Source organism: Oncorhynchus nerka, linkage group LG4 (assembly GCF_034236695.1).
Source record: "Oncorhynchus nerka isolate Pitt River linkage group LG4, Oner_Uvic_2.0, whole genome shotgun sequence".
Classification (NCBI taxonomy): domain Eukaryota; kingdom Metazoa; phylum Chordata; class Actinopteri; order Salmoniformes; family Salmonidae; genus Oncorhynchus; species Oncorhynchus nerka.
In genome coordinates this window covers 76,781,850-76,803,216 of record NC_088399.1, presented here as the reverse complement: position 1 = coordinate 76,803,216, position 21,367 = coordinate 76,781,850, and the positions used below count along the sequence as shown (strand labels likewise).

Genomic DNA, 21,367 nt, shown 5'->3' with positions numbered 1-21,367 from the left:
TCCACGACATCTCTCACCCTCCCACTTTCTCTTCCCCTCTCTCTCTCAGATGAGTACCACGGTCAAGGTAAGCCAATTCTGCTGTCTTCAGTTAACAAAGTAGTTAACAGTGGACTTTAAGTGTAAACACTGGTAGACAAGTCTGAATCTGTTTTGTTATGGCCCTATTCCATTTCGATCCCTAGCCTGCTCTCCTAGCCCCTACCTCTTCAATGTTCACAATGTGAATGGACTAGATTGATCTCTCTGCTCTTTTTCTTTTGTGTAGTCTACTTTGCCCCTTTCTTGGTTCTGGAGCATCTGGCCAGGAAACCCACAAACACCCCATATCCCATCATCGGTAAGTGTGTGTGTGTTTCTTTCTGACTTCTTCATTTGTGTATGTCCCAGGTCTGTGCCTGGTGACTTGTTTCTTTCTGACTTCTTCATTTGTGTATGTCCCAGGTCTGTGCCTGGTGACATTGTGTGTCAGTCCAGAGGGGAGGGATACTTTCTACCTTTGTCACAGTTGTGAGGAGAAGTGTGGCCCAGGACAGATCATAGACCACCTCCTCTCTGCTGACCACCTCTCCAACTACTATGTAAATACACACACACACACACACACACACACACACCAATTAAACTGCAGCCAGAGTAGTCTGTAATTTGTTTTGTTTCATTTGTGTGTGTATCAGAGCTACACAGACCCTGATGTGTTGAGTTTCTCCTGGATGCCTAACATGGATATGTTGAACCTCCTACGGCCGCTAGCTGTCAAAGAGATGGACAAGAATGGACCTGGAGTGCTACGGGTAACTGTACTGGTTTTCTCATTGTGATGGGTGTGTGTGCCGTGTCGGGCCTACTCACGTGTGTGTATTTGTGTGTAGGTGCTGGACATGCCTAAGAGTGTGTCTGTGAAGTTGAAGACAAGTGGCTACTCTAAAGGTACAACTGTCACATCACTGCTATTCATTGGTACAGTAAGAAGTTACTCCACACGATTAACTAACTTTCTTTCTGTCTCTCAGTCATGCAGGCCCTGACTCAGACTGACAGGCTGGCTGAGTGTATCAGAGGTGAGTGTGCATGTCCTTTTCTCTTCAATCACTTCTTTACATCTAGTTTAACATCTGTGTTGACTAAATCTATCCATTTTTTCCTCTCACTACATCCCTCTTCCTCTCTAGCTGACAGACCAGAAAGGATGACTATACAAGAGTACCACAGAGACCCCAACAGGAAACACCCTCTGCTGGGTAGGAACCATTATCATAAACAAATCAAATCAAATTTATTTATATAGCCCTTCGTACATCAGCTGATATCTCAAAGTGCTGTACAGAAACCCAGCCTAAAACCCCAAACAGCAAGCAATGCAGGTGTAGAAGCACGGTGGCTAGGAAAAACTCCCTAGAAAGGCCAAAACCTAGGAAGAAACCTAGAGAGGAACCAGGCTATGTGGGGTGGCCAGTCCTCTTCTGGCTGTGCCGGGTGGAGATTATAACAGAACATGGCCAAGATGTTCAAATGTTCATAAATGACCAGCATGGTCGAATAATAATAAGGCAGAACAGTTGAAACTGGAGCAGCAGCACAGTCAGGTGGAAGTTGAAACTGGAACAGCAGCATGGCCAGGTGGACTGGGGACAGCAAGGAGTCATCATGTCAGGTGGTCCTGGGGCATGGTCCTAGGGCTCAGGTCCTCCGAGAGAGAGAAAGAAAGAGAGAAGGAGAGAATTAGAGAACGCACACTTAGATTCACACAGGACACCGAATAGGACAGGAGAAGTACTCCAGATATAACAAACTGACCCTAGCCCCCCGACACATAAACTACTGCAGCATAAACACTGGAGGCTGAGACAGGAGGGGTCAGGAGACACTGTGGCCCCATCCGAGGACACCCCCGGACAGGGCCAAACGGGAAGGATATAACCCAGTGCTAAACACTGTAGCAGGGGGGAAGAGGAAGGCTGTGACACAGTATGTCAGTGACCTCAAAATGGCATGTGCACATCGCAGTAAACTCTGGTTCTAGAGACCCATAACCACTAGCGTTGCACGGTGTACCGAGACTTTTTCGATACTATAACGTGTAAAGTGGTTCACTATTAGAATTTGTTACTTTCTGTCAAATGTGTTTGAAAAGAACCTAAATGTATTGAACCTGTTAGAAAATGTATTCATTTGCCCAAGCTTATCGTAAGAGATGAGCAGAAGGCATCAGTGATTTGTATTCCCAGCAACTTTCTGAAGGAATGCCCCTGTCTGTGTGTGTGCCGTGCGTGTTTATCTAACACTTTGTGTAGCCGTTAGTGATGCTAATAGGGTGGCGCACAATTGGCCCAGCGTCGTCTGGGTTATGGGAGGGTTTGGCTGGGGTAGGCCGTCATTGTAAATTATATATTTTTTCTTAACTGACTTGCCTAGTTAAATAATAAGTATTCAGGTAGATGGAAGGGCTTTCCCAAAAACCTTTTAAATTAAGTACAAATTAGCCTATGCCTACCTGGCAAAATAATTATTTGCATCAATCCAGTGGGCATTTGTTTTGCATACTCCATCACATGTGCACTACAGAAACACTGCTAACCAAACAGTGTTAGTCTCATGCCACTTAATTTAAAAGGTAACTCAAACAGCAATCTTTGTGTGGTTTAAGCGTCGTTGTGGACTTAACACATTTATTGATTTTTCTAAAAAAATAAATAATAATTGAGCGAAAACCTAAAAGAAGTGGGAAAAATCTGTCACTTCTGCAGTGTTATCATTTTGGTATCATGATACTAAACCTTTTGTAGGTTTGTGATGGTAATTAAAATATTGAACAAGTTTATGACAAATGCTTGAATCCAATTAGTTTTTATAGTCCCTTTTCTCAGATGTGGGGCTGCAGGTTTTGGCAGAGAGCTAGACAGACGGAGGCCTCAATATTCAGCTAGACAGTGAGCATAAGTACAATGGCACGTTATTAATTTGCTTAATCAATGGTGGGGGTCTTTAGAATACCCCCAAAATCAACTTTAACCCTTCACTTGTCAGAGCATAAACCTGAGGTGAGTTCAAAAACATATGTTTGCAGTGAACATGTAGCCAGAGTAACAATTTCAGTTGAACGATTTTTGAATGAACATTCTGAAATGTTACGGTGAAACAAACAGCTACATTTTCTAAGGATTACTGTTGCTTTTTAGCGACAATATTCAAACTGAAAACTACTTAGCTAAAAATCTACATGGCCACTTGATTATTTTTAGCGGTAGTTTAGACCCAAAACAGACACTTACGTTCGCCGTACAGTATCTTCTCCTACTGTTAGCAAACGTTGACGAACGATCGCGACCAACACAAAACAAATGGAATATGTTTGCTAATGTTGGCCAATGTTCACAAACTATTTCCCTTGTTGAACGCACCTGTGTGTCAGTGACTACCACTAACTTCTGATCCTTTACCTGTGACCTGTAGGTCTACAGCACCTGGTGGAGTACTGCTGTGAAGGGCATGGCCAAAGGAGATCCTACCTCTGTCAGCTCTGCCGCCTCCCTGTCCCCTCACGGAGGGTCATCCAACACACACTCGGCTTCGACCACCTCTACTGGTACTTCGTAAGTAACTGTGTTTGTGTATCTGGGGACTCACACTTGGTAAGAATCTGCTACCAGCAACCAGTCATTTTCAATGAAAGGAGAAGAGGACAGACGCACATAGACTTAAAGGTTGACCACAAGAGAGCAAGCAACCAATGTTCTGCATTTCCAATATTATGCAAATTACAGCGAAGTGACCGCACGATAGCCAATCGGAAGAGGGCAAGCTCATGCAAGCAAGCTTCGACGTTAGCTAACCACACATTTTTTTCATGCATGCTTTTTGAGGATACACCATTACCGCTTCAAGTGTGAGTCTGGCGTGTGTGTTACACCCTCTACTGGTATTTCTTGACAACCTCTGTATGTGTAGAAGGTGTTTCACCCCTCCACCCTCCTGATGAAGGACTGTTATAAAGAGTACAGCTGCAGGTTCATCGCCATGATCCTGGACCTGGCCAATCAGGTGCAAGACATCAGTCAGTCAGCTAATATGGAGATACAGGTGAACAATACCACACCCCTATCTGTTGACTGCACCCCCAAACCAATAATTGAATCAATCTGACTGATAACCTAATGGTCTGTCCGTATTGTTACAGCAAGTTGTGTTGGAACCAGCAGTGTTCTCCTCAGTTGAGTTTTCTGTCTACACAGAGGGTGAGTAGACATGCATACAAACGCACTCTTTAAAATAATGAATAGATGTGGTCTAAGCCTCTGCCTCCAGAACACGTATACTGCTGTAGCATGAGGTTGAATCCAGCCAACTGCTATTTCAGCAACTCTTTCAGCAACCCACACCTTGAAAAAATGTCAATCATACATGCATATTTTGATTCTCAAATGTGTGTACACACTGTAGGGTCTCTATCACACACACACACACACACTGACATGTGTTTGCTGTTTGTAGCTCTGAGGAAGTTACAGACCATTAGGAGAGCTCGTAAGGAGGGCAGCCTTAAGACCAGCATTATACCTGGAGACAAACTGGGTACGTACTGGGAAGGAATGTTTTCACATGTTGCCTTGTTGAGAAGCACATCTCGAACTCTGTTCCATTTCTATTCCTCCCTCTGTTTGTATGACTTCTGCCTCTTGCTCAGTCACCCTCAAATCAAGGTTTATCGGTCACATACACAGTTTTGCAGATGTTATCGCAGGTCCAATGCAGTACACACAATCTAAAAATAAAACAAAAAGAACAAACAATTTTAAGACTTATCAGAACGAGCAATGACTGAGTCCAGAATATAAATATTTACACTACATGACCACATACTTTTGGCCATCTGCTTGCCGAACATTTGTAAATAAGAATTTGCATTAATATGGAGGAGTCCCCCGTTGCTGCTGTAACAGCCTCCTCTCTTCTGGGAAGGCTTTCCACTAGATGTTGGAACATTGCTGCTTCCATTCATCCACAAGCATTAGTGAGGTCGGGCACTGATGTTGGGCGATTATGTCTGGCTCAAAGTCTCCGTTCTAATTCATTCCAAAGGTGTTCGATGGGGTTGAGGTCAGGGCTCTGTGCAGGCCAGTCAAGTTCTTCCACACAGATCTCAACAAACAATTTCTTTATGCATCTTGCTTTGCATGGGGCATTGTCATGCTGAAACAGGAAGGGCCTTTGCCAAACTGATGGCAAAAAATGGAAGCACAGAATCGTCTAAAATCCAATGGCGGCGAGCTTTACACCAGTCCAGCCGACGCTTGACATTGCGCATGGTGATCTGCGGCTGCTTGGCCATGGAAACCCATTTCATGATGCTCCCTACAAACAGTTATTGTGCTGACGTTGCTTCCAGAGGCAGTTTGAAAGTCAATAGTGAGTGTTGCAACCGAGGACATACGATTTTTACGCAGTTCAGCACTCGGTGGTCCCATTCTGTAAGCTTGTGTGGCCTACCACTTTGCGGCTGAGCTTTTGTTGCTCCTAGACGTTTCCACTTCACAATAACACTTACAGTTGACTGGGGCAGCTCTAGCAGGGCAGAAATTTGACAACCTGACTTGTTGGAAAGGTGGCATCCTATGACTGCCACGTTGAAAGTCGCTGAGCTCATCAGTACGGGCCATTATACTTCCAATGTTTTTCTGTGGCAATTGCATGGCTGTGCTCTGTTTTATACACCTGTCAGTAACAGGTGTGGCTGAAATAGCCTAATCAGCTAATTTTAAGGGTTGTCCACATACTTTTGGCCATGTAGTATATGAATATAAAAGGTGCAGCTATGCCTTCTTCAAAAGGTAGAAGCACAGAATCGTCAGAACCCCCTTGACTTTATCCCAATTTTTGTACAGTCTGAATTTTTCAAATGGATTCAATTGATTTTTGTCACTGGCCTACACACAATACCCCATTTAATATAAAAGTGGAATTATGTTTTTTTTTAAATAAAAAAAACTTGTACAAATTGAATTAAATGAGAATTGAGTCGATAAGTATTCAAACCCTTTTGTTATGCAAGCCTAAATAAGTTCAGGAGTAAAAATGTGCTTAATTTTTATTTAATTTAACTTTTTATTTAACTAGGCAAGTCCGTTAAGAACAAATTCTTATTTACAATGAAGGCCTAGGAACACTGGGTTAACTGCCTTGTTCAGGGGCAGAACTTTACCTTGTCAGCTCTGGGATTCAATCTAGCAACTTTTCGGTTACTGCCCCAACCACTAGGCTACCTGCTGCCCCACTTAACTTTACAAGTCAAATAATAAGTTGCATAGACAATAATAGGGTTTACATTTTTTCTTTTTAATGTCCAGCTCGTCTCTGTACTCCACATGTACATTTATCTGTAAGGTATCTCAGTTGAGCAGTGAATTTTAAACACATATTCAACCACAAAGACCAGGGAGGTTTTCCAATGCCTCGCAAAGAAGGGCAGCTATTGGTAGATGTGTAAAAATTGAAAAAAGCAGACGTTGAATATCCTTTTGAGCATGGTGAAGCTATTAATTACACTTTGGATTGGGTGTGTGTTGATACACTGTCACTACAAAGATACAGGCGTCCTTCCTAACTCTGACGGAGAGGAAGGAAACCGCTCAGGAATTTTTATCATGATTCCAATAATGACTTTAAAACAGTTACAGTTTAATGGCTGTGATAGGAGAGACTTGAGGAAGGATCAACAACAACATAGTTACTTTACAATACTAACCTAATTGACAGAGTGAAAAGAAGGAAGCCTGTACAGAATAAAACATTCTGAAACATGAATCCTGTTTGCAACAAGGCACTAAAGTAATACTGCAAAAAATGTGGCAAAGCAATTAACTTTTTGTCCTGACTACTAAGTGTTATGCTTGGGGCAAATCCAATACAACACATTACTGAGTACCATTCTCCATGTTTTTAAGCATAGTGGTGGTTTTCAAAGTACAGAGATCCTTGGTGAAAACCTGCTCAGGACCTTAGACGGGGGCGAAGGTTCACCTTTCACCTTAAGCCCACAGCCAAGACAACACAGAAGTGGAATGGCCCAGCCAGAGCCCGGACTTGAACCTGATCTAACATCTGGAGAGACCTGAAAATAGCTGTGCAGCGACGCTCCCCATCCAACCTGACAGAGCTTGAGAGGATCTGCAGAGAAGAATGGGAGAAACTCTCCAAATACAGGTGTGCCAAGCTTGTAGCGTCATACCCAAGACGACTCGAGGCTGTAATCGCTGCCATAGGTGCTTCAACAAAGTACTGAGTAAAGGGTCTGAATATTTATGTAAATGTTATTTCTTATTTTTTTTATATACATTTGCAAAAATTTCTAAACCTGTTTTTGCTTTGTCTTTATGGGGTATTGTGTGTAGATTGAGACTTTTTTTGTAACAAAATGTGGGAAAAGTCATTGGGCCTGAAATTTACGAATGCACTGTTGAACTGTTAAAACCGGTCGTAAACATTTTATTAAAGTGACCCGTGTTCAATGACTCTATGTACATAGAGCAGTAGTCTAAGGTTCAGGGCAGGGTGCTGTGCGAAGGCCGGCTAGTGATGACTGTTTAACAGTCTGATGGCCTGGGGATGGAAGCTGTTTATTCACCCTGGGGTGTATTCAGGATCTATGGATGTTACTGGAGTGCTTTGTAAACAAAGTTCTGCTAAATTTGCTGGGTTGCAGAAGGTAGTCATATGGTGTTATCTAACTAGTCTCTCAATGGTAATCCATAACTTCTCTCTCCCCCTGACGTTGGCCTCAATGTATGTTCAACTCTTTACGTGGCCTCTAAAAGCACTATGAAACATAAATAAGACTAGGTTTTAACTACCTGCAGAGTACAATGTCACAGGATCTCCTGTGAGCTGGTTCAGGGTACGTGGCTCTGGACGAATGTGCCGTACACACTACCTGACTAGCTCACTGGGCGAGAAGAGGAACTGCCCCAAAATAAATAACTTTTCCAGTTGAAAGCTGCCTATGTGGCATCTATAGTAGTCCTATACATAAATGATAGTTCAATCGAGTACAGACTTAACTGAATGACAACCAAGACAGAATATAATAAGACATTTTATTTAATAGTTTGGGGTAGACTTCGTCTCTGAGGAATGCTAGTAGTCATAGCCAGATGCTGATGACTTGTGTGGTAGCAATTCTATAGGAAGAGACTGCAGATTCTTTCAAACACTTATAAGATTTGCAATAAAAGCTAAAGGAACCGTGTTCTCTGCTTTTATAGAGAAGCACATCCTTTTGTATATACGTGGCAGTCAGCAGATGGTGTGTAAAGACAATTGGTTGTCTGTTTTACATTTAAGATGTATGGTTGAGCCCTCGGGCTAACTGCATTCACAACAGCAAAACACTATGTGCTCCTTTCTGCAAGTTTCCATACATGTGACTTTCTGTAGATAGTAAACACACGGGATGTCACATGCTGCGGTCGCACCGAAGTGGACCTTATCTATATGACCAGTCTCATGACCCAGTCCCACAAAGACAAGTTTGTATTAAGTTAGAAAAAACTAGCATATAACTAGACGATTCTTTAAACAGTAAAACATTGGATAGCTTGACTAATTATGTAATTTTCCACGTATTTTATCGAACGGGTGGCAACCCTAAGTCTAACTATTGCTGTTACATTGCACAACCTTCAATGTTATGTCATAATTATGTAAAATTCTGGCAAATTAGTTCGCAACGTGCCAGGCGGCCCAAACTGTTGCATATACCCTGACTCTGCATGCAAGAGAAGTGACACAATTTCCCTAGTTAATATTGCCTGCTAACATGAATTTATTTGAACTAAATATGCAGATAAAATAAAAAACTTGTGTATTGATTTTAAGAAAGGCATTGATGTTTATGGTTAGGTACATTCTTGCAACGATTGTGCTTTTTATCCCGCGAATGTGCTTCTGTTAAATCATCCCCCGTTTGGCGAAGTAGGCTGTGATTCGATGATAAATTAACAGGCACCCCATTGATTATATGCAACGCAGGACACGCTAGTTAACCTAGTAATATCATCAACCATGTGTAGTTAACTAGTGATTATGTGAAGATTTTTAATTTTTTTTTATAAGATTAGTTTAATGCTAGCTAGCAACTTACCGTGGCTCCTTGCTGCACTCGCGTATCAGGTGGCCACCCTGCCACACAGTTTCCTCGTGGAATGCAATGTAATCGGCCTCCACAAATGCAGATTACCGATTTTGTTATAAACTTGAAATTGGCCCTAATTAATCATCCGACCTCTAATCTAAACCATATGTTCCCTGGCTATATAAGCTAAACTGTAATTGTGTCTAATGCTGGCTGCATCCAGCAAAGGTCTCCCCTGCGCAGGTCACTTAAGCAATAAGGCACAAGGGGGTGTGGTAAATGGCTAATATACTACTGCTAAGGGTTGTTCTTACGCACAACGCAACACGGAGTGCCTGGATCCAGCCATTAGCCGTAGTATATTGGCCATATACCACTAACCCCCGAGGTGCATTATTGCTATTATAAACTGGTTACCAACATAGTTAGAGCAGGAAAAATACATGTTTTGTCATACCTGTGGTTTATGGTCTGATCAACCATGGCTGTCAGCCAATCAGCATTCAGGACTCGAACCACCCAGTTTATAATATTGAATAAACCCTGGGTGAATGCTTAAGTGTTCTCTCAGAGCTCACACCGACCGTGGTAACATTGGTTGGATATTCAACAGAAATGCAGCTCTATTGGTCTAGTTGGGGACAGTCAATAACTAACACAATGTAAATGGGACAATATTTTCTAAATTTGATAGCTCCAAATTTCACTTACTTAGAAACCTCACCAATTGTAAAAATTAGTAATCAAATACTGTAGTAATTTCATTAGAACTGAAAGGTGTGAAAATATTGTCCCATGTACATTGTGTAATTTATTGATGGTCCCTAACTATCCCCAATAGAGCTGCAAGTCTGAATATTGAACCTCTAAATAACTTTATTGCGGTCGCACATCGGAAGCTCTGGTTAGTGGTTAGAGCGTTGGGCCAGTAACCAGAAGGATGCTGGATCGACTCTGACAAGGTAAAAATCTGTCATTCTGAGCGAGGCAGTTAACCCACTGCTCCCCGTGCACCGAAGACGTGGATGTCGATTTTAAGGCCCCCCCCCGCACCTCTGATTCAGAGGGGTTGGGTTAAATGCGGAAGACACATTTCAGTTGAATCCATTCAGTTGGACATACCTAGTCAATTTTCCCTTTCCCTGAAGAGTAGCGGTCTGTTCTCACCTCAGTCAAGCACTGACACTAATTGGCAAAAGTTGGCTAAAATGAGGCGATATCAGCCCGTACAACCCCTCTTTAAATCGTCTGTCGTAGCTGAATCAGAATTAGTTAGGTAACATAGATAAATAAGATGTTTTATTTACTTTATACTTGTCATTAGAATGTCTTATTTTGGACTATACTGTTGGCAGTTGCATTTTCTCTCCCTTCTCTAGGGAAAAGTCACTTGGGGCCCAGTGAGGGGAGAGGTCAGGCTTGTCTTTTACATGTCTGGTAATAGGCAGAATATCAGAAAGGGAGAAATCCAGCTTGAACATTGTCTTCATAATGAATATATCTGTGAAACCATGTGAAGGGCTCCACTATGTCTGTACTCCAGTCACTCCCTCATTTTCCCATTGGGGGGAGGAGTATGGCAGTGTCTGGAACCATTGTATGTCCCCTCTGTTGCCCTTCTCTTGACCTAGTATATGACCTAGAGGCTCACTCCCCTCCGTGAGCTTGCCCAGGAGAAGGGGTGCATTTGAGATGGGAGTATCTAGAATTGACAATTGATATATGCCATTGGATGAGGTAATGTTTTGGTACTATGAAGTACCAAGAACGAGAACTAGAACCTCGTCTAAGAGACCAAACTGAACGATAATTTATAACTAATGCCATCTGGCTATGGGATACTCCTCTCTCAAGTAAAAGGCCCTTTGTGAAGTTCCTAAGATCTGTGGTTTGTCATGTGAGTTGGCTATAAAAGATACTAAGTCTTCTTTTGAAAGCACTCTCAGAGAATTCATTTATAGACACTGAATTGATCTGAGAGTCACAGGGCTATGGTGAAGCTCATATTATTAAAAGATGAAGTTTAAGTGGTGTGTGGTTTGTAACTCATCATTTAGTAATACAGGAAATGACCACGACACGTCCCAGACACAGCACACTCGCACCCTACCTGAATACCTGGTTTATTTAAGGCTGAGGCTTAAAGCACCCCAGGTTTGCTAGAGCAGAGAGGTCATCGGAGTGGTCCTGTACAGGACATATCATGTATAGCAGAATGAGTTTGAGGTTGTTTCCAGATCTGGAAGGGGGCATGTGGAGGAGATTATGGAGAGTGGATTGTGCTGATGTAGAATAATCAAAGTAAAGTATGACTGTATAGAAAATAAGGTATTGCCCTCCTTAATCAGTTTAAGTGACTGTGTTTCAGATTGGCAGGACTCCTGATCCTCTCTCTCCCTCTGTTCTTACTTCTGCTCTGTGTTTGGCCAAGTGATCTCAATGTCCCCTCTCCCACTTCGGTAACACTTTATTTGGATAGCCCTAACCCTTATTCTTAACCGTAACCTTACCAAGCAGTTGCTTATCAACAGATTGTTTGTTGATAGTAAGTATATCTAGATGCTCTGCAGATGGCCAATCAGGACTATCCAAATCAAGTGTTACCCCCTTCTTTCTCTGTTTAGAGTTGTGCCAGTCAGGGACTCTGCAACTCTCTGATGTTCTCTGTCTGGATCTTCTTTAGTTCCTTCCTCAGAAGGGTCAAAGATTATCAAAGATGTTACCATGACTAACGTTGCTGAGGCTGTTCCTATGGAGACCAAGTCAAGCCCAGAGAAGACCTATGTCACACCTACAGCTGTTGAGACTGTAGCTACAGCAAGTACTGCTCCAGTTGTTACCAAAGCTACTAGCCAGAGAGGGACCTGTCGACTGCACTGTCAGGTGAGGAATACTGTTCCTCACACCACACAGCCACAACTTCTAATTTACCTGGGGTTAAGTGTCCTTCAGTACTTAACCCCAGGTTAAGGTCCTGCTCCAGGACTGGTGACATGCCTCCTCTCTGTAATGTTGGCATGGTGGCTGCTCAACATGTTTACTTTACATCTACATCTGGAAATACTTAAACCCTCTCCCACACACTCTGAGGAACAGGAGGCTCAACAATTGTGTGTGTGCATCTCTGTATCCACTTCAGGACTGCAACGTGCTATGTGAGTCTGTGTCGCAGTACAAGTTACATGTCCGTCACTGGAAACACAAGGAGATGCTGGGAGTTATCTTTGAACCAGGTACTAGTGATGTTGACCACCAACCATAAAAAATCAACTACTGCATCGTTTCCCCATCATGCTGTACATCTTTTGAGAGTTACATTGTTTATGAACTCTTTTTTTTCTTTCTCAGGGGACGAGGACAGTAAAGGTGAGTTTTCTGACTCCAATGAAATGTATATGTTTAATGCGTTCATCTCATTGTCCAGTTCTACTGGCCATCAAGATCACTGACAACATTCTTCCTTCCCTTCTCTCTGCCGTTGGTATAGCCTGCATCCCATCCTTTACCTTGTATGAGTACATCCGGAGCTCAGAAAGAACTGAACCAATTATTGGTAAAGGGGTGTCCTCTTTTCAGAAAAATATCAGACGTTAATATTAAATATTATTATGCTGTTTTGTCCTAGTTGCGCTACCATACATACTGTACTCTGTCGGACTCCATTTCCCAGGTGTCTATCTGTTGGTGATGTGTTTGAGTACTGAGTGTTGGAAAACACCCTTCTACCTGTGTCACACCTGCCAGGAGATAATTCCTGCCAATCTCGTCATGACTCACCTCACCTCCACACTCCACCTTCGACGCACCCTGGTCAGTGTGTTGATGTGTTGCTTTTTATATCACCCTTTATGCCTATGGCTGCTTCTAAATGATTTTTCACACATCTATGTTGTGCTTATGAAGCATTATGAATGCTTTATAAAGTCTGTGTATACATTGTAGTTAGTTGAAAGTGGGTGCTCTATCTCTCTGTATCAGATGTACCAGAGTCCGCAGTGTCTGCCATTCGGGTGGGGGACAGAGATGGGCCTGGAGGTCCTGAAGACTTTGGCCTGGGAGGAGGAGAGAGTCCGAGGAGAGAGAGACAATGTACTGAAGGTAGGGAAGGATGGGGGGAGAAGGGGAAGTTTCTCTGGAGATGTGAAGGTTTATGGTCTCATTCCATTTCTTGCCCTCTCTCTCCCAGGTGTTTGATATTCCTGACAATGTTTTCCACAGCATTAAGATGTCCTCCTACTCCTCCGGTAAGACATCTCCCCACTAAAAAGAATAATATATTTATTTTATATAGCGCATTTCATTACAAAGGGAATCTCAAAGACACTTTTAAAAACATGTAGGGTTGTGGCAGGTTGTCTTAGGCGCTGGTCTTCCACAGCTTATGTTGATGCTGATAGTGTTGATGCAGTTGAGAGTTGTAGTGGAGGGTGCGTCGACGGTACAGGGAGGGAGAAGTGTCAGTCGGATAGACAGGACCGACGCTCTTCATTGGGCACCTCGCAGTCTCTTCCTCCGTAGGTAGGCTGGATCATCAACTGCCGAAAGTCTAGCACCCCCTGCATTCATGTCCTCTGTCTGTTCTCTCTTGCGCTCGCTCACTCTCATCCTCAAGCCATGAAGAAACTCAAGAACTTCCATCGTTATCTAAAAGGTTAGTAGACGTTCATCATAAAGTTTCTCTGGTGTCATAAGAGGAGCAATCAGGGCTCTAAGAATGTTTGTCTCTGTGTGTTATCCTATAGTTGACAGGCCGCTGACGTTTTCCGCCCATCTGAAAAACAAAGACCGGAGGATTCCTATGCTGGGTGAGTGCAGACCAAAATGAAAACCGAATCGAAAGGGTTTAAACTAAGTAAAAACATTGTAAAATGGAGGTGGAAGCGGAAGCAGACACAGAAAGCAGGCATACAGAAATTAGACAAAGTGGACATATGGGAAGTGGACATACAGAAGCACAAATGCTATACAAACAGTAAGTGCTTGTTGTGGAGGTTCTTACCTTACCCTCTGATGGGTATTAACCACTAGCTTTGTGGAAATATCTGTTTTACCATCTGTGCCTCTGTATCCTTTTTGTGTTACTGATGTATGTAACAATGAGGCCTCTGAATCCTCTTGGACCACTCACATACTGCACAGTACAGTCTGTCCTCTGAATGACTTCAGTGTTAGAACATCCTGCGTCCAAGGGAATATGTGGTTTACACATGCATTTAGTTTCCTTACCTTTTTATATGGTGCTCTGTCCCTTAGATATATTAGTATTAATTGCATGGATTCCATAGATTGAGGTGGAGGAGACTCCGTTTGTATGCTACTTCTATACTACTCTTCCTGGCTGGTCGTTAAGAAAATCTTGAATTGGATTCAAGTGTTTGTCGTTTTGTTCTCGATATCGACAAACAGTATTCAAGACTACTTAAAGACACATAACTTCGACATCTCAAACACCCTTTTATACGTTAGAGGGGAGTCTCTTTTGTCCTAAACCTATGGAATCCAAACAACAGTGTTCATAATAAATCCTGTTCCAAAAAGATAGTAAATACATTATGGAAACCAGTTGTCCATTGGAAGAGATGTTCTAATCACAAGTCTTAAACCATATTTATTATTTAATTACTTAATGGCTTAACTTCTTGCGGATGAGACAATTTCCAGGTGAAATGGCAGATCGTCAAATTCAAATTACTATAAATAATTAAATGAAATCACAAGTGAGATACATCAAAATAAAGTTTAACTTCTTGTTAATCCAGCCACCGTGTCAGATTTCAAAAAAGCTTTACAGCGAAAGCAAACCATGCGATTATCTGAGGACACCGCCCAGCACACAAATGCATAACAAATCATTTTCAACCAGGGAGTTGCGACACGAAAGTCAGAAATAGCGATATAATATATGCCTTACCTTTGAAGACCATCTTCTGTTGGCACTCCAAAATGTCCCAGTTACATTACAAATGGTCCTTTAGTTCGATAAAGTCCTTCTTTATATCCATAAAAACTCAGTTTAGCTGGCACACTTCAGTCAATAATCCACTCGGTTTCCCTCCAAAATGCATACAAAATTAATCCCAAATGTTAACAATAAACTTATCCAAACAAGTCAATCAATGTTTATAAATCAAACAATAGGTACCCTAATACGCAAATAAACGATAACATTTGAGACTGAGAATCGTTATTGTCTTTACCGGAGAAAAATACCAAAGAACGCACTCTCATTCACGCGCTTGGAAACACTACAGCCAAAATGCCACCTAGAAAAACGACATTTTCTGGCTAATTTTTCCAAAAACCAGCCTGAAACTCTAAAGACTGCAGTTCCTAGGGCTTCCACTAGATGTCAACAATCTGGCAAGATTTCACCCTATTACAAAAGTGCCAGCCTTTGAAATCAGTGGTAGGATGATTTTTTTTTGGGGGGGGGGGGTGGTTTGTCCTCGGGGTTTCGCCTGCCATTTCAGTTATGTTATACTCACAGACATTATTTTAGAAGTTTTAGAAATTAGAATGTTTTCTATCCAAATCTACCAATTATATGCATATCCTAGCTTCTGGGCCTGAGTAGCAGGCAGTTTCATTTGGGCACGCTTTTCATCCGGACATCAAAATACCGCCCCCTATCCAAAAGAAGTTAACAAGACCATGACATACCCTCTATTTAAGCATAAAACAAAGGGGAAGCATGTTTTACCCGTGTTCGAGATATACAGTTAGACCTAGAAAAGTAGTTCCCATCAGAATTACCCCTCACCTCTGTGTTCAGGTCAATAACTCTATTTTTCTTTATTTTTTCTCTCAGGTCTGCAGTTCCTGGTTCAGTACAGTGTTACTAGGGCCGGGGCCTCGTCTCCAGGCTGGGCCTTCCTGTGTTTGTTGTGTGAGAGGAAGTTGTCAGACGGACTCAGCATCGCTCACATACACAGCTATGAACATGTCACCACGTTCCTGGTAAATATACACACAAAGATTGACCAATTTGTTGCTCCAACACAACAACAAAAAAGCCTATTATTGCCCTCTTATACAAGTCTGTGTGTGTAGGAGCGTGCCCATCCAGGCTCTGTGAAAGAGGTAGAGGAGTCTGATAAGAGGAGCGAAATACTGCTGGACCTGGCACAACAGGCTGAGAAAATACATGCCATGGGGTGTCTACAGGTATCACACACACACACACACACACACACACTCCACCAGACGTGTCCAGGTAAAACACTCCAAACCAACACAAAAAACCCACAGTTATACCCTGTAGTGATGCATTGTCCTCATCCCTCGCTCTCTCCTTCTCCCTCTATCCCTTATAAGTTCATGATGTTGCAACGCTACATCGGGGAGTCCGTCATCTATGAGAAAGGTCAGTGTGTGTGTGTGTACATTTGTTTGGTCACCTTTGTTTGTGTGAGTGATTAACTCTGTATTCTGTAGCCTTAGTGATCTTGAAGGCGATCAAGAAGAGAGAGAACATGGGAGACCTGATGCCCATGCTACCACTTGGCAAGAAACTGGGTGAGTTAGAGGGGAGGGAGAGGTGGGAGGGAGAGGGTAACACATCAACTAGACATTTAACATTGGGGGTAGTGATGAAGGTGGCGATGATGTTGCTGTTTCTTAGTTCCCTCCAGTTCGATCAGAGACCAGAGCCAGACTACCCCAGAACCTGCCCCTACATCTGTAGGAGAGGAGAAACCGACCAGGAAAGAGACTGACAAAGACAATGAGACCGAGATGGACAGAGAGGCCACCCCAGAAACCATTCAAATGACCCAGGAGACTGGGGTGGAAGTGGATAAACGCATTGGCAAAGAAACCTGCAGTGACCCCAGTACAAACACTGGCAGAGAGACCAGTAAAGACACTGGCAGAGAGACCAGTAAAGACACTGGCAGAGAGACCAGTAAAGACACTGGCAGAGAGACCAGTAAAGACACTGGCAGAGAGACCAGTAAAGACACTGGCAGAGAGACCAGTAAAGACACTGGCAGAGAGACCAGTAAAGACAGAGAGACCAGTAAAGACACTGGCAGAGAGACCAGTAAAGACACTGGCAGAGAGACCAGTAAAGACACTGGCAGAGAGACCAGTAAAGACACTGGCAGAGAGACCAGTAAAGACACTGGCAGAGAGACCAGTAAAGACACTGGCAGAGAGACCAGTACGGACACTGGCAGAGAGACCAGTACGGACACTGGCAGAGAGACCAGTACGGACACTGGCAGAGAGACCAGTACGGACACTGGCAGAGAGACCAGTACGGACACTGGCAGAGAGACCAGTACGGACACTGGCAGAGAGACCAGTACGGACACTGGCAGAGAGACCAGTACGGACAGCAGGAGCAGAGGGAAAGATAAGGAGGCGGAAAAGATAATCAAGGAGATGGAGACTGGCAAAAAAGAGACCAGTACAGAGACTGTCAAAAAGTTAGGGAGTAAGACTAGAAACATGACAGTCCATGAGACCAGCAAAGACACTGGGAAAATGACCAGTACAGAGACTATTAAGGAGACTGAGAGAGAGACCTGTAGAGCTGTTAGTATAGTGGCCAGTAGAGCCAGCAATAGAGAAACCAAAAAAAAGCCAGAGACTTGTAAAACACCTGAAAAGAAGACCAATACGCAGACTGTGAAAGAAAAAACTAAAGGTGTGTTCATGTTTTGAGTTTGTGGTACATGCGAGTGTGTGTGTGTGTGGCGTAGTCGGTAGTTTTGAGTGTTTATTTGGATCCTTGTTCGCTGTTACAATTAGCTGTGTGTGTTTGTGCATACTCGCAATGAGTGCGAGGTAAGTGGCATAGTCAGCATTGTTGACTCTCTTTATCTTCTAGTGACTTCTCCCCCCATCTCCCCACCAACCACTAATCTGTGGGATTTCCTGAAGAGGCAGAACCGAGGGGCTGTGATTGGTCAGTATCTCTGCAGTGTGTGTTAATGTATTCGGACACATTGTTTAGCTGAACAGATGTATTATTTCACCTAGCAGGGCAGCTTGAGATGAGCAAAATCCAAGTCAGTCCTATCCAATGAAGAGATAATGAGCAATGACACACTATCAGACTGAGTGTTGTGGTGAACTAGCCAGAGAGCAAATTATCTGGTGGAGGTCCTAGCCTCTCACCCACACCAATCAGTTAGCAGATCAACCTGGGTTTGGAGCTCATTGTCACTGATAGAGCTATCTGAGATTTAAAAAAAATAGGTTTGAGAATGAGGTCAATGGAGACTTGTGTGAAAATGTGTGGTGATCTCAAGTTTGAATACCACACTTAGTGTAGTCGCGAAGACACTGCCTGTTTACTATTGTGAATGGGATGGAGTTTGCTGATATGTGAAGGTCCAATTCGTGCGAATTTTACATCTAACTAAGATGTTTGGTGTAGTATCTATCAAGTGAAAAGTGTTCATGAACAAACACTTTAATTGAAGAATCCTTACGGCTAACCGACTACGTCACAACATGTGGTAATATATGCACAAACTGTTCCGACCTGGTTCGGATGGGAAGCATTTAAGCCTTTAGTCTGACGTGGCAAGTCTTCCCAAAATCCTGTCTCGTTCACTCGACTAATGGAAGTCTGGCAAAGTTGATGTTTGTATTTATAGTTTGAACGTTCACAGAGGCGGTGGCATTCAGCACTAATGTTTTATTGGCTCTGAGTAGAAATTATATTTCCTTGATTGTTCCTTGTACGATTTGGGCAAATCTAATAGATTTTTTTTTTTTTTACCAAATACTGTGATTTGCAATTTTACTTGTGATATAGGTCAAAACACTTCGGTGAACTGTTGGAATCATGGGAATATAATTATTATTCAAATTCTTTGGTTGAAATGCAGTGGGCACTTTGAATACTGTGTTTGGCATGAAAACACATTTTTTTTAAGTCAGGGAGGAGTTATTGTGACAGGGGAGGAGCCAAACGGTTAGTTAGTGTTTCCCAGGGGACCCTAATTAGACTCCAATTGATGTTACATTGTTCTCAACTGTCTCTGATTCATGTAACATATTCATGTTTAGCCTATTTCTCTCTGATGAATAACCTGCATACTGTTGCACAACAAAAACATGCTGATCTAGGCCTACAGCACCAGTGGAATCAGACTGTATTAGCTAGCTTAGCTATGTTTCCTCTGGCTCTGGGTATTTGGCTAACTAGCAATTACCATTAGCGACTACTCTTGTGCCACAACTTGCAAATAAAATGCTGACTAACTAGATATTTGCACAAACTATAGCCTAATAGTGTAATTATAGAGTGTGTGTGGATTTATATTAATTAATTTAATAACCTCCTAGAGGTTAGGGTCATTTTTTTTCAACTTTTTGATAAAAAGGCGTGCAAAATTTCAACGGCCCACTACTCATGCCAGGAATATAGTATATGCATATGATTAGTATGTGTGGATAGAAAACACTCTGAAGTTTATAAAACTGGTTAAATCATGTCTGACTATAACAGAACGTGTGTAGCAGGCAAAACCCCAAGGAAAAACTGTTCACAAAAAAAAGAAAATATCCCTCCGCCAGTTCCCTGTATTGTCTATGGCAAGGGAAATTAGATAGCGCCCAGTTTACAGTTCCTACAGCTTCCACACGATGTCGCCAGTCTTGGGAATTGGGTTGAAGTTCATCTTTGGTGAAATGAAGAATAGGCACTTCCTGTCAGAGGGTACACGGTGGAAAGTTTTGAAAGAGAGAAAATTGTCCATGATTTCTTGACTTGCTGCTATTGAATACAGATCGCCCCGTCATCAATTTGATCGATTATTAACGTTTACAAATACCTAAAGTTGGATTACAAAAGTAGTTTGAAGTATTTTGTCAAAGTTTATAGGCAACATTTTTTATTTAAAAAAATGACGTGTTTTGGAAAGCTGTTTTTTTCTGGATCAGACGGGCTATATAAATGGACATTTTGGGTATACATGGATGGATTTAATCGAAAGAAATAACCAATTGTGATGTTTATGGGACATATTGGAGTGCCAACAAAGAAGCTCGTCAAAGGTAATGCATGTTTTATATTTTATTTCTGCGTTTTGTGTAGCGCCGGCTACGCTAATTCTTTTGTTTACGTCTCCTTCAGGTATTTCGGGGGGGTGCATGCTATTAGATAATAGCTTCTCATGCTTTCGCCGAAAAGCATTTTAAAAATCTGACATGTTGGCTCGATTCACAACGAGTGTAGCTTTAATTGAGTACCTTGCATGTGTGATTTAATGAAAGTCTGAGTTTTATCGAGTACTATATGAATTTCGCGCTACGCATTTCCCAAGGCTAGTGGCTAGAGTGAGACGCTAGTGGCTAGAGTGAGACGCTAGCGTCTCAGTGGCCTTAAGAGGTTTTAAGAAGCAAAGTGGAAAGCAGCATTGTCACCAACATCTGTTGCATTGACAATGCAATGACCATGCAGAGCGAACTTGGAACTGCAAGTTTGCGCTCCTTGAGTGACGGGGCGGTGCTTGTTTGTGGGAAGCAGTGTGCCGAGGGGGACAACTCAAGGAGCAAATGAAGTCAACTATATAAAGTGGAGTTTCAAAATATTGCAGATTTGCAGACTTTTGTGATTTGGATATTGCAGATGTCAGTATCGCAATTTTGACGAGAATTTGATTAATCGTGCAGCCCTATTATGAAGCATTATTTTTGTATCTTATGCAAGTCACATTTAAAAAAAAAAATAATAATAATAAAATAAACATGCAAAATAGTTGATTGGTTTGATAGTGGCAACACATCACTAGTGAAGGGCAGGCAGACTCAAAGAATACTCAGACCTTTCCATGTTTACGGATTTAGGGTTGTACCTGGTGGGTTCCTTGATGATTTGTGTGAGATTGAGGGCATCTAGCTTAGATTGTAGGACTGCTGGGGTGTTAATAAGCATATCCCAGTTTAGGTCACCTAACAGAACAAACTCTGAAGCTAGATGGGGGGCGATCAATTCACAAATGGTGTTCAGGGCACAGCTGGGAGCTGAGGGGGGTCTGTAGCATACGGCAACAGTGAGAGACTTATTTCTGGAGAGATTCATTTTTTAAATTAGAAGTTCAAACTGTTTGGGTATGGACCTGGAAAGTATGACATTACTTTGCAGGGCAACTCCTCCCCCTTTGGCAGTTCTATCTTGACGGAAAATGATATAGTTTGGTATGGGAATCTCAGAATTTTTGGTGGCCTTCCTAAGCCAGGATTCAGACACGGCAAGGACATCAGAGTTGGCAGAGTGTGCTA

The 21,367-nt window shown here is 42.4% G+C and overlaps 1 protein-coding gene across 3 annotated transcripts in view; it reads left to right on the top strand.

The window, feature by feature from the left end:
- LOC115128807 (uncharacterized) overlaps positions 1 to 21,367 on the top strand; it is a 73,009-nt gene that overhangs the window by 6,283 nt on the left and 45,359 nt on the right. For 2 of the 3 annotated variants that reach the window (XM_065017879.1, XM_065017878.1), the window contains exons 4-29: positions 50 to 67; positions 269 to 340; positions 445 to 581; positions 678 to 794; positions 873 to 930; positions 1,014 to 1,061; positions 1,173 to 1,241; positions 3,454 to 3,593; positions 3,949 to 4,080; positions 4,178 to 4,235; positions 4,492 to 4,572; positions 11,811 to 12,010; positions 12,267 to 12,360; positions 12,476 to 12,493; positions 12,615 to 12,680; positions 12,798 to 12,937; positions 13,106 to 13,225; positions 13,314 to 13,371; positions 13,740 to 13,778; positions 13,870 to 13,932; positions 15,936 to 16,084; positions 16,178 to 16,291; positions 16,442 to 16,490; positions 16,562 to 16,642; positions 16,749 to 17,777; positions 17,961 to 18,038. In XM_065017879.1, coding sequence (XP_064873951.1) covers positions 50 to 67; positions 269 to 340; positions 445 to 581; positions 678 to 794; positions 873 to 930; positions 1,014 to 1,061; positions 1,173 to 1,241; positions 3,454 to 3,593; positions 3,949 to 4,080; positions 4,178 to 4,235; positions 4,492 to 4,572; positions 11,811 to 12,010; positions 12,267 to 12,360; positions 12,476 to 12,493; positions 12,615 to 12,680; positions 12,798 to 12,937; positions 13,106 to 13,225; positions 13,314 to 13,371; positions 13,740 to 13,778; positions 13,870 to 13,932; positions 15,936 to 16,084; positions 16,178 to 16,291; positions 16,442 to 16,490; positions 16,562 to 16,642; positions 16,749 to 17,777; positions 17,961 to 18,038 — 3,228 coding nt within the window. Of the gene's footprint in view, positions 1 to 49; positions 68 to 268; positions 341 to 444; positions 582 to 677; positions 795 to 872; positions 931 to 1,013; positions 1,062 to 1,172; positions 1,242 to 3,453; positions 3,594 to 3,948; positions 4,081 to 4,177; positions 4,236 to 4,491; positions 4,573 to 7,113; positions 7,201 to 11,810; positions 12,011 to 12,266; positions 12,361 to 12,475; positions 12,494 to 12,614; positions 12,681 to 12,797; positions 12,938 to 13,105; positions 13,226 to 13,313; positions 13,372 to 13,739; positions 13,779 to 13,869; positions 13,933 to 15,935; positions 16,085 to 16,177; positions 16,292 to 16,441; positions 16,491 to 16,561; positions 16,643 to 16,748; positions 17,778 to 17,960; positions 18,039 to 21,367 lie in introns of those variants that run through there. The other variant, XM_065017880.1, reaches the window with a different exon arrangement.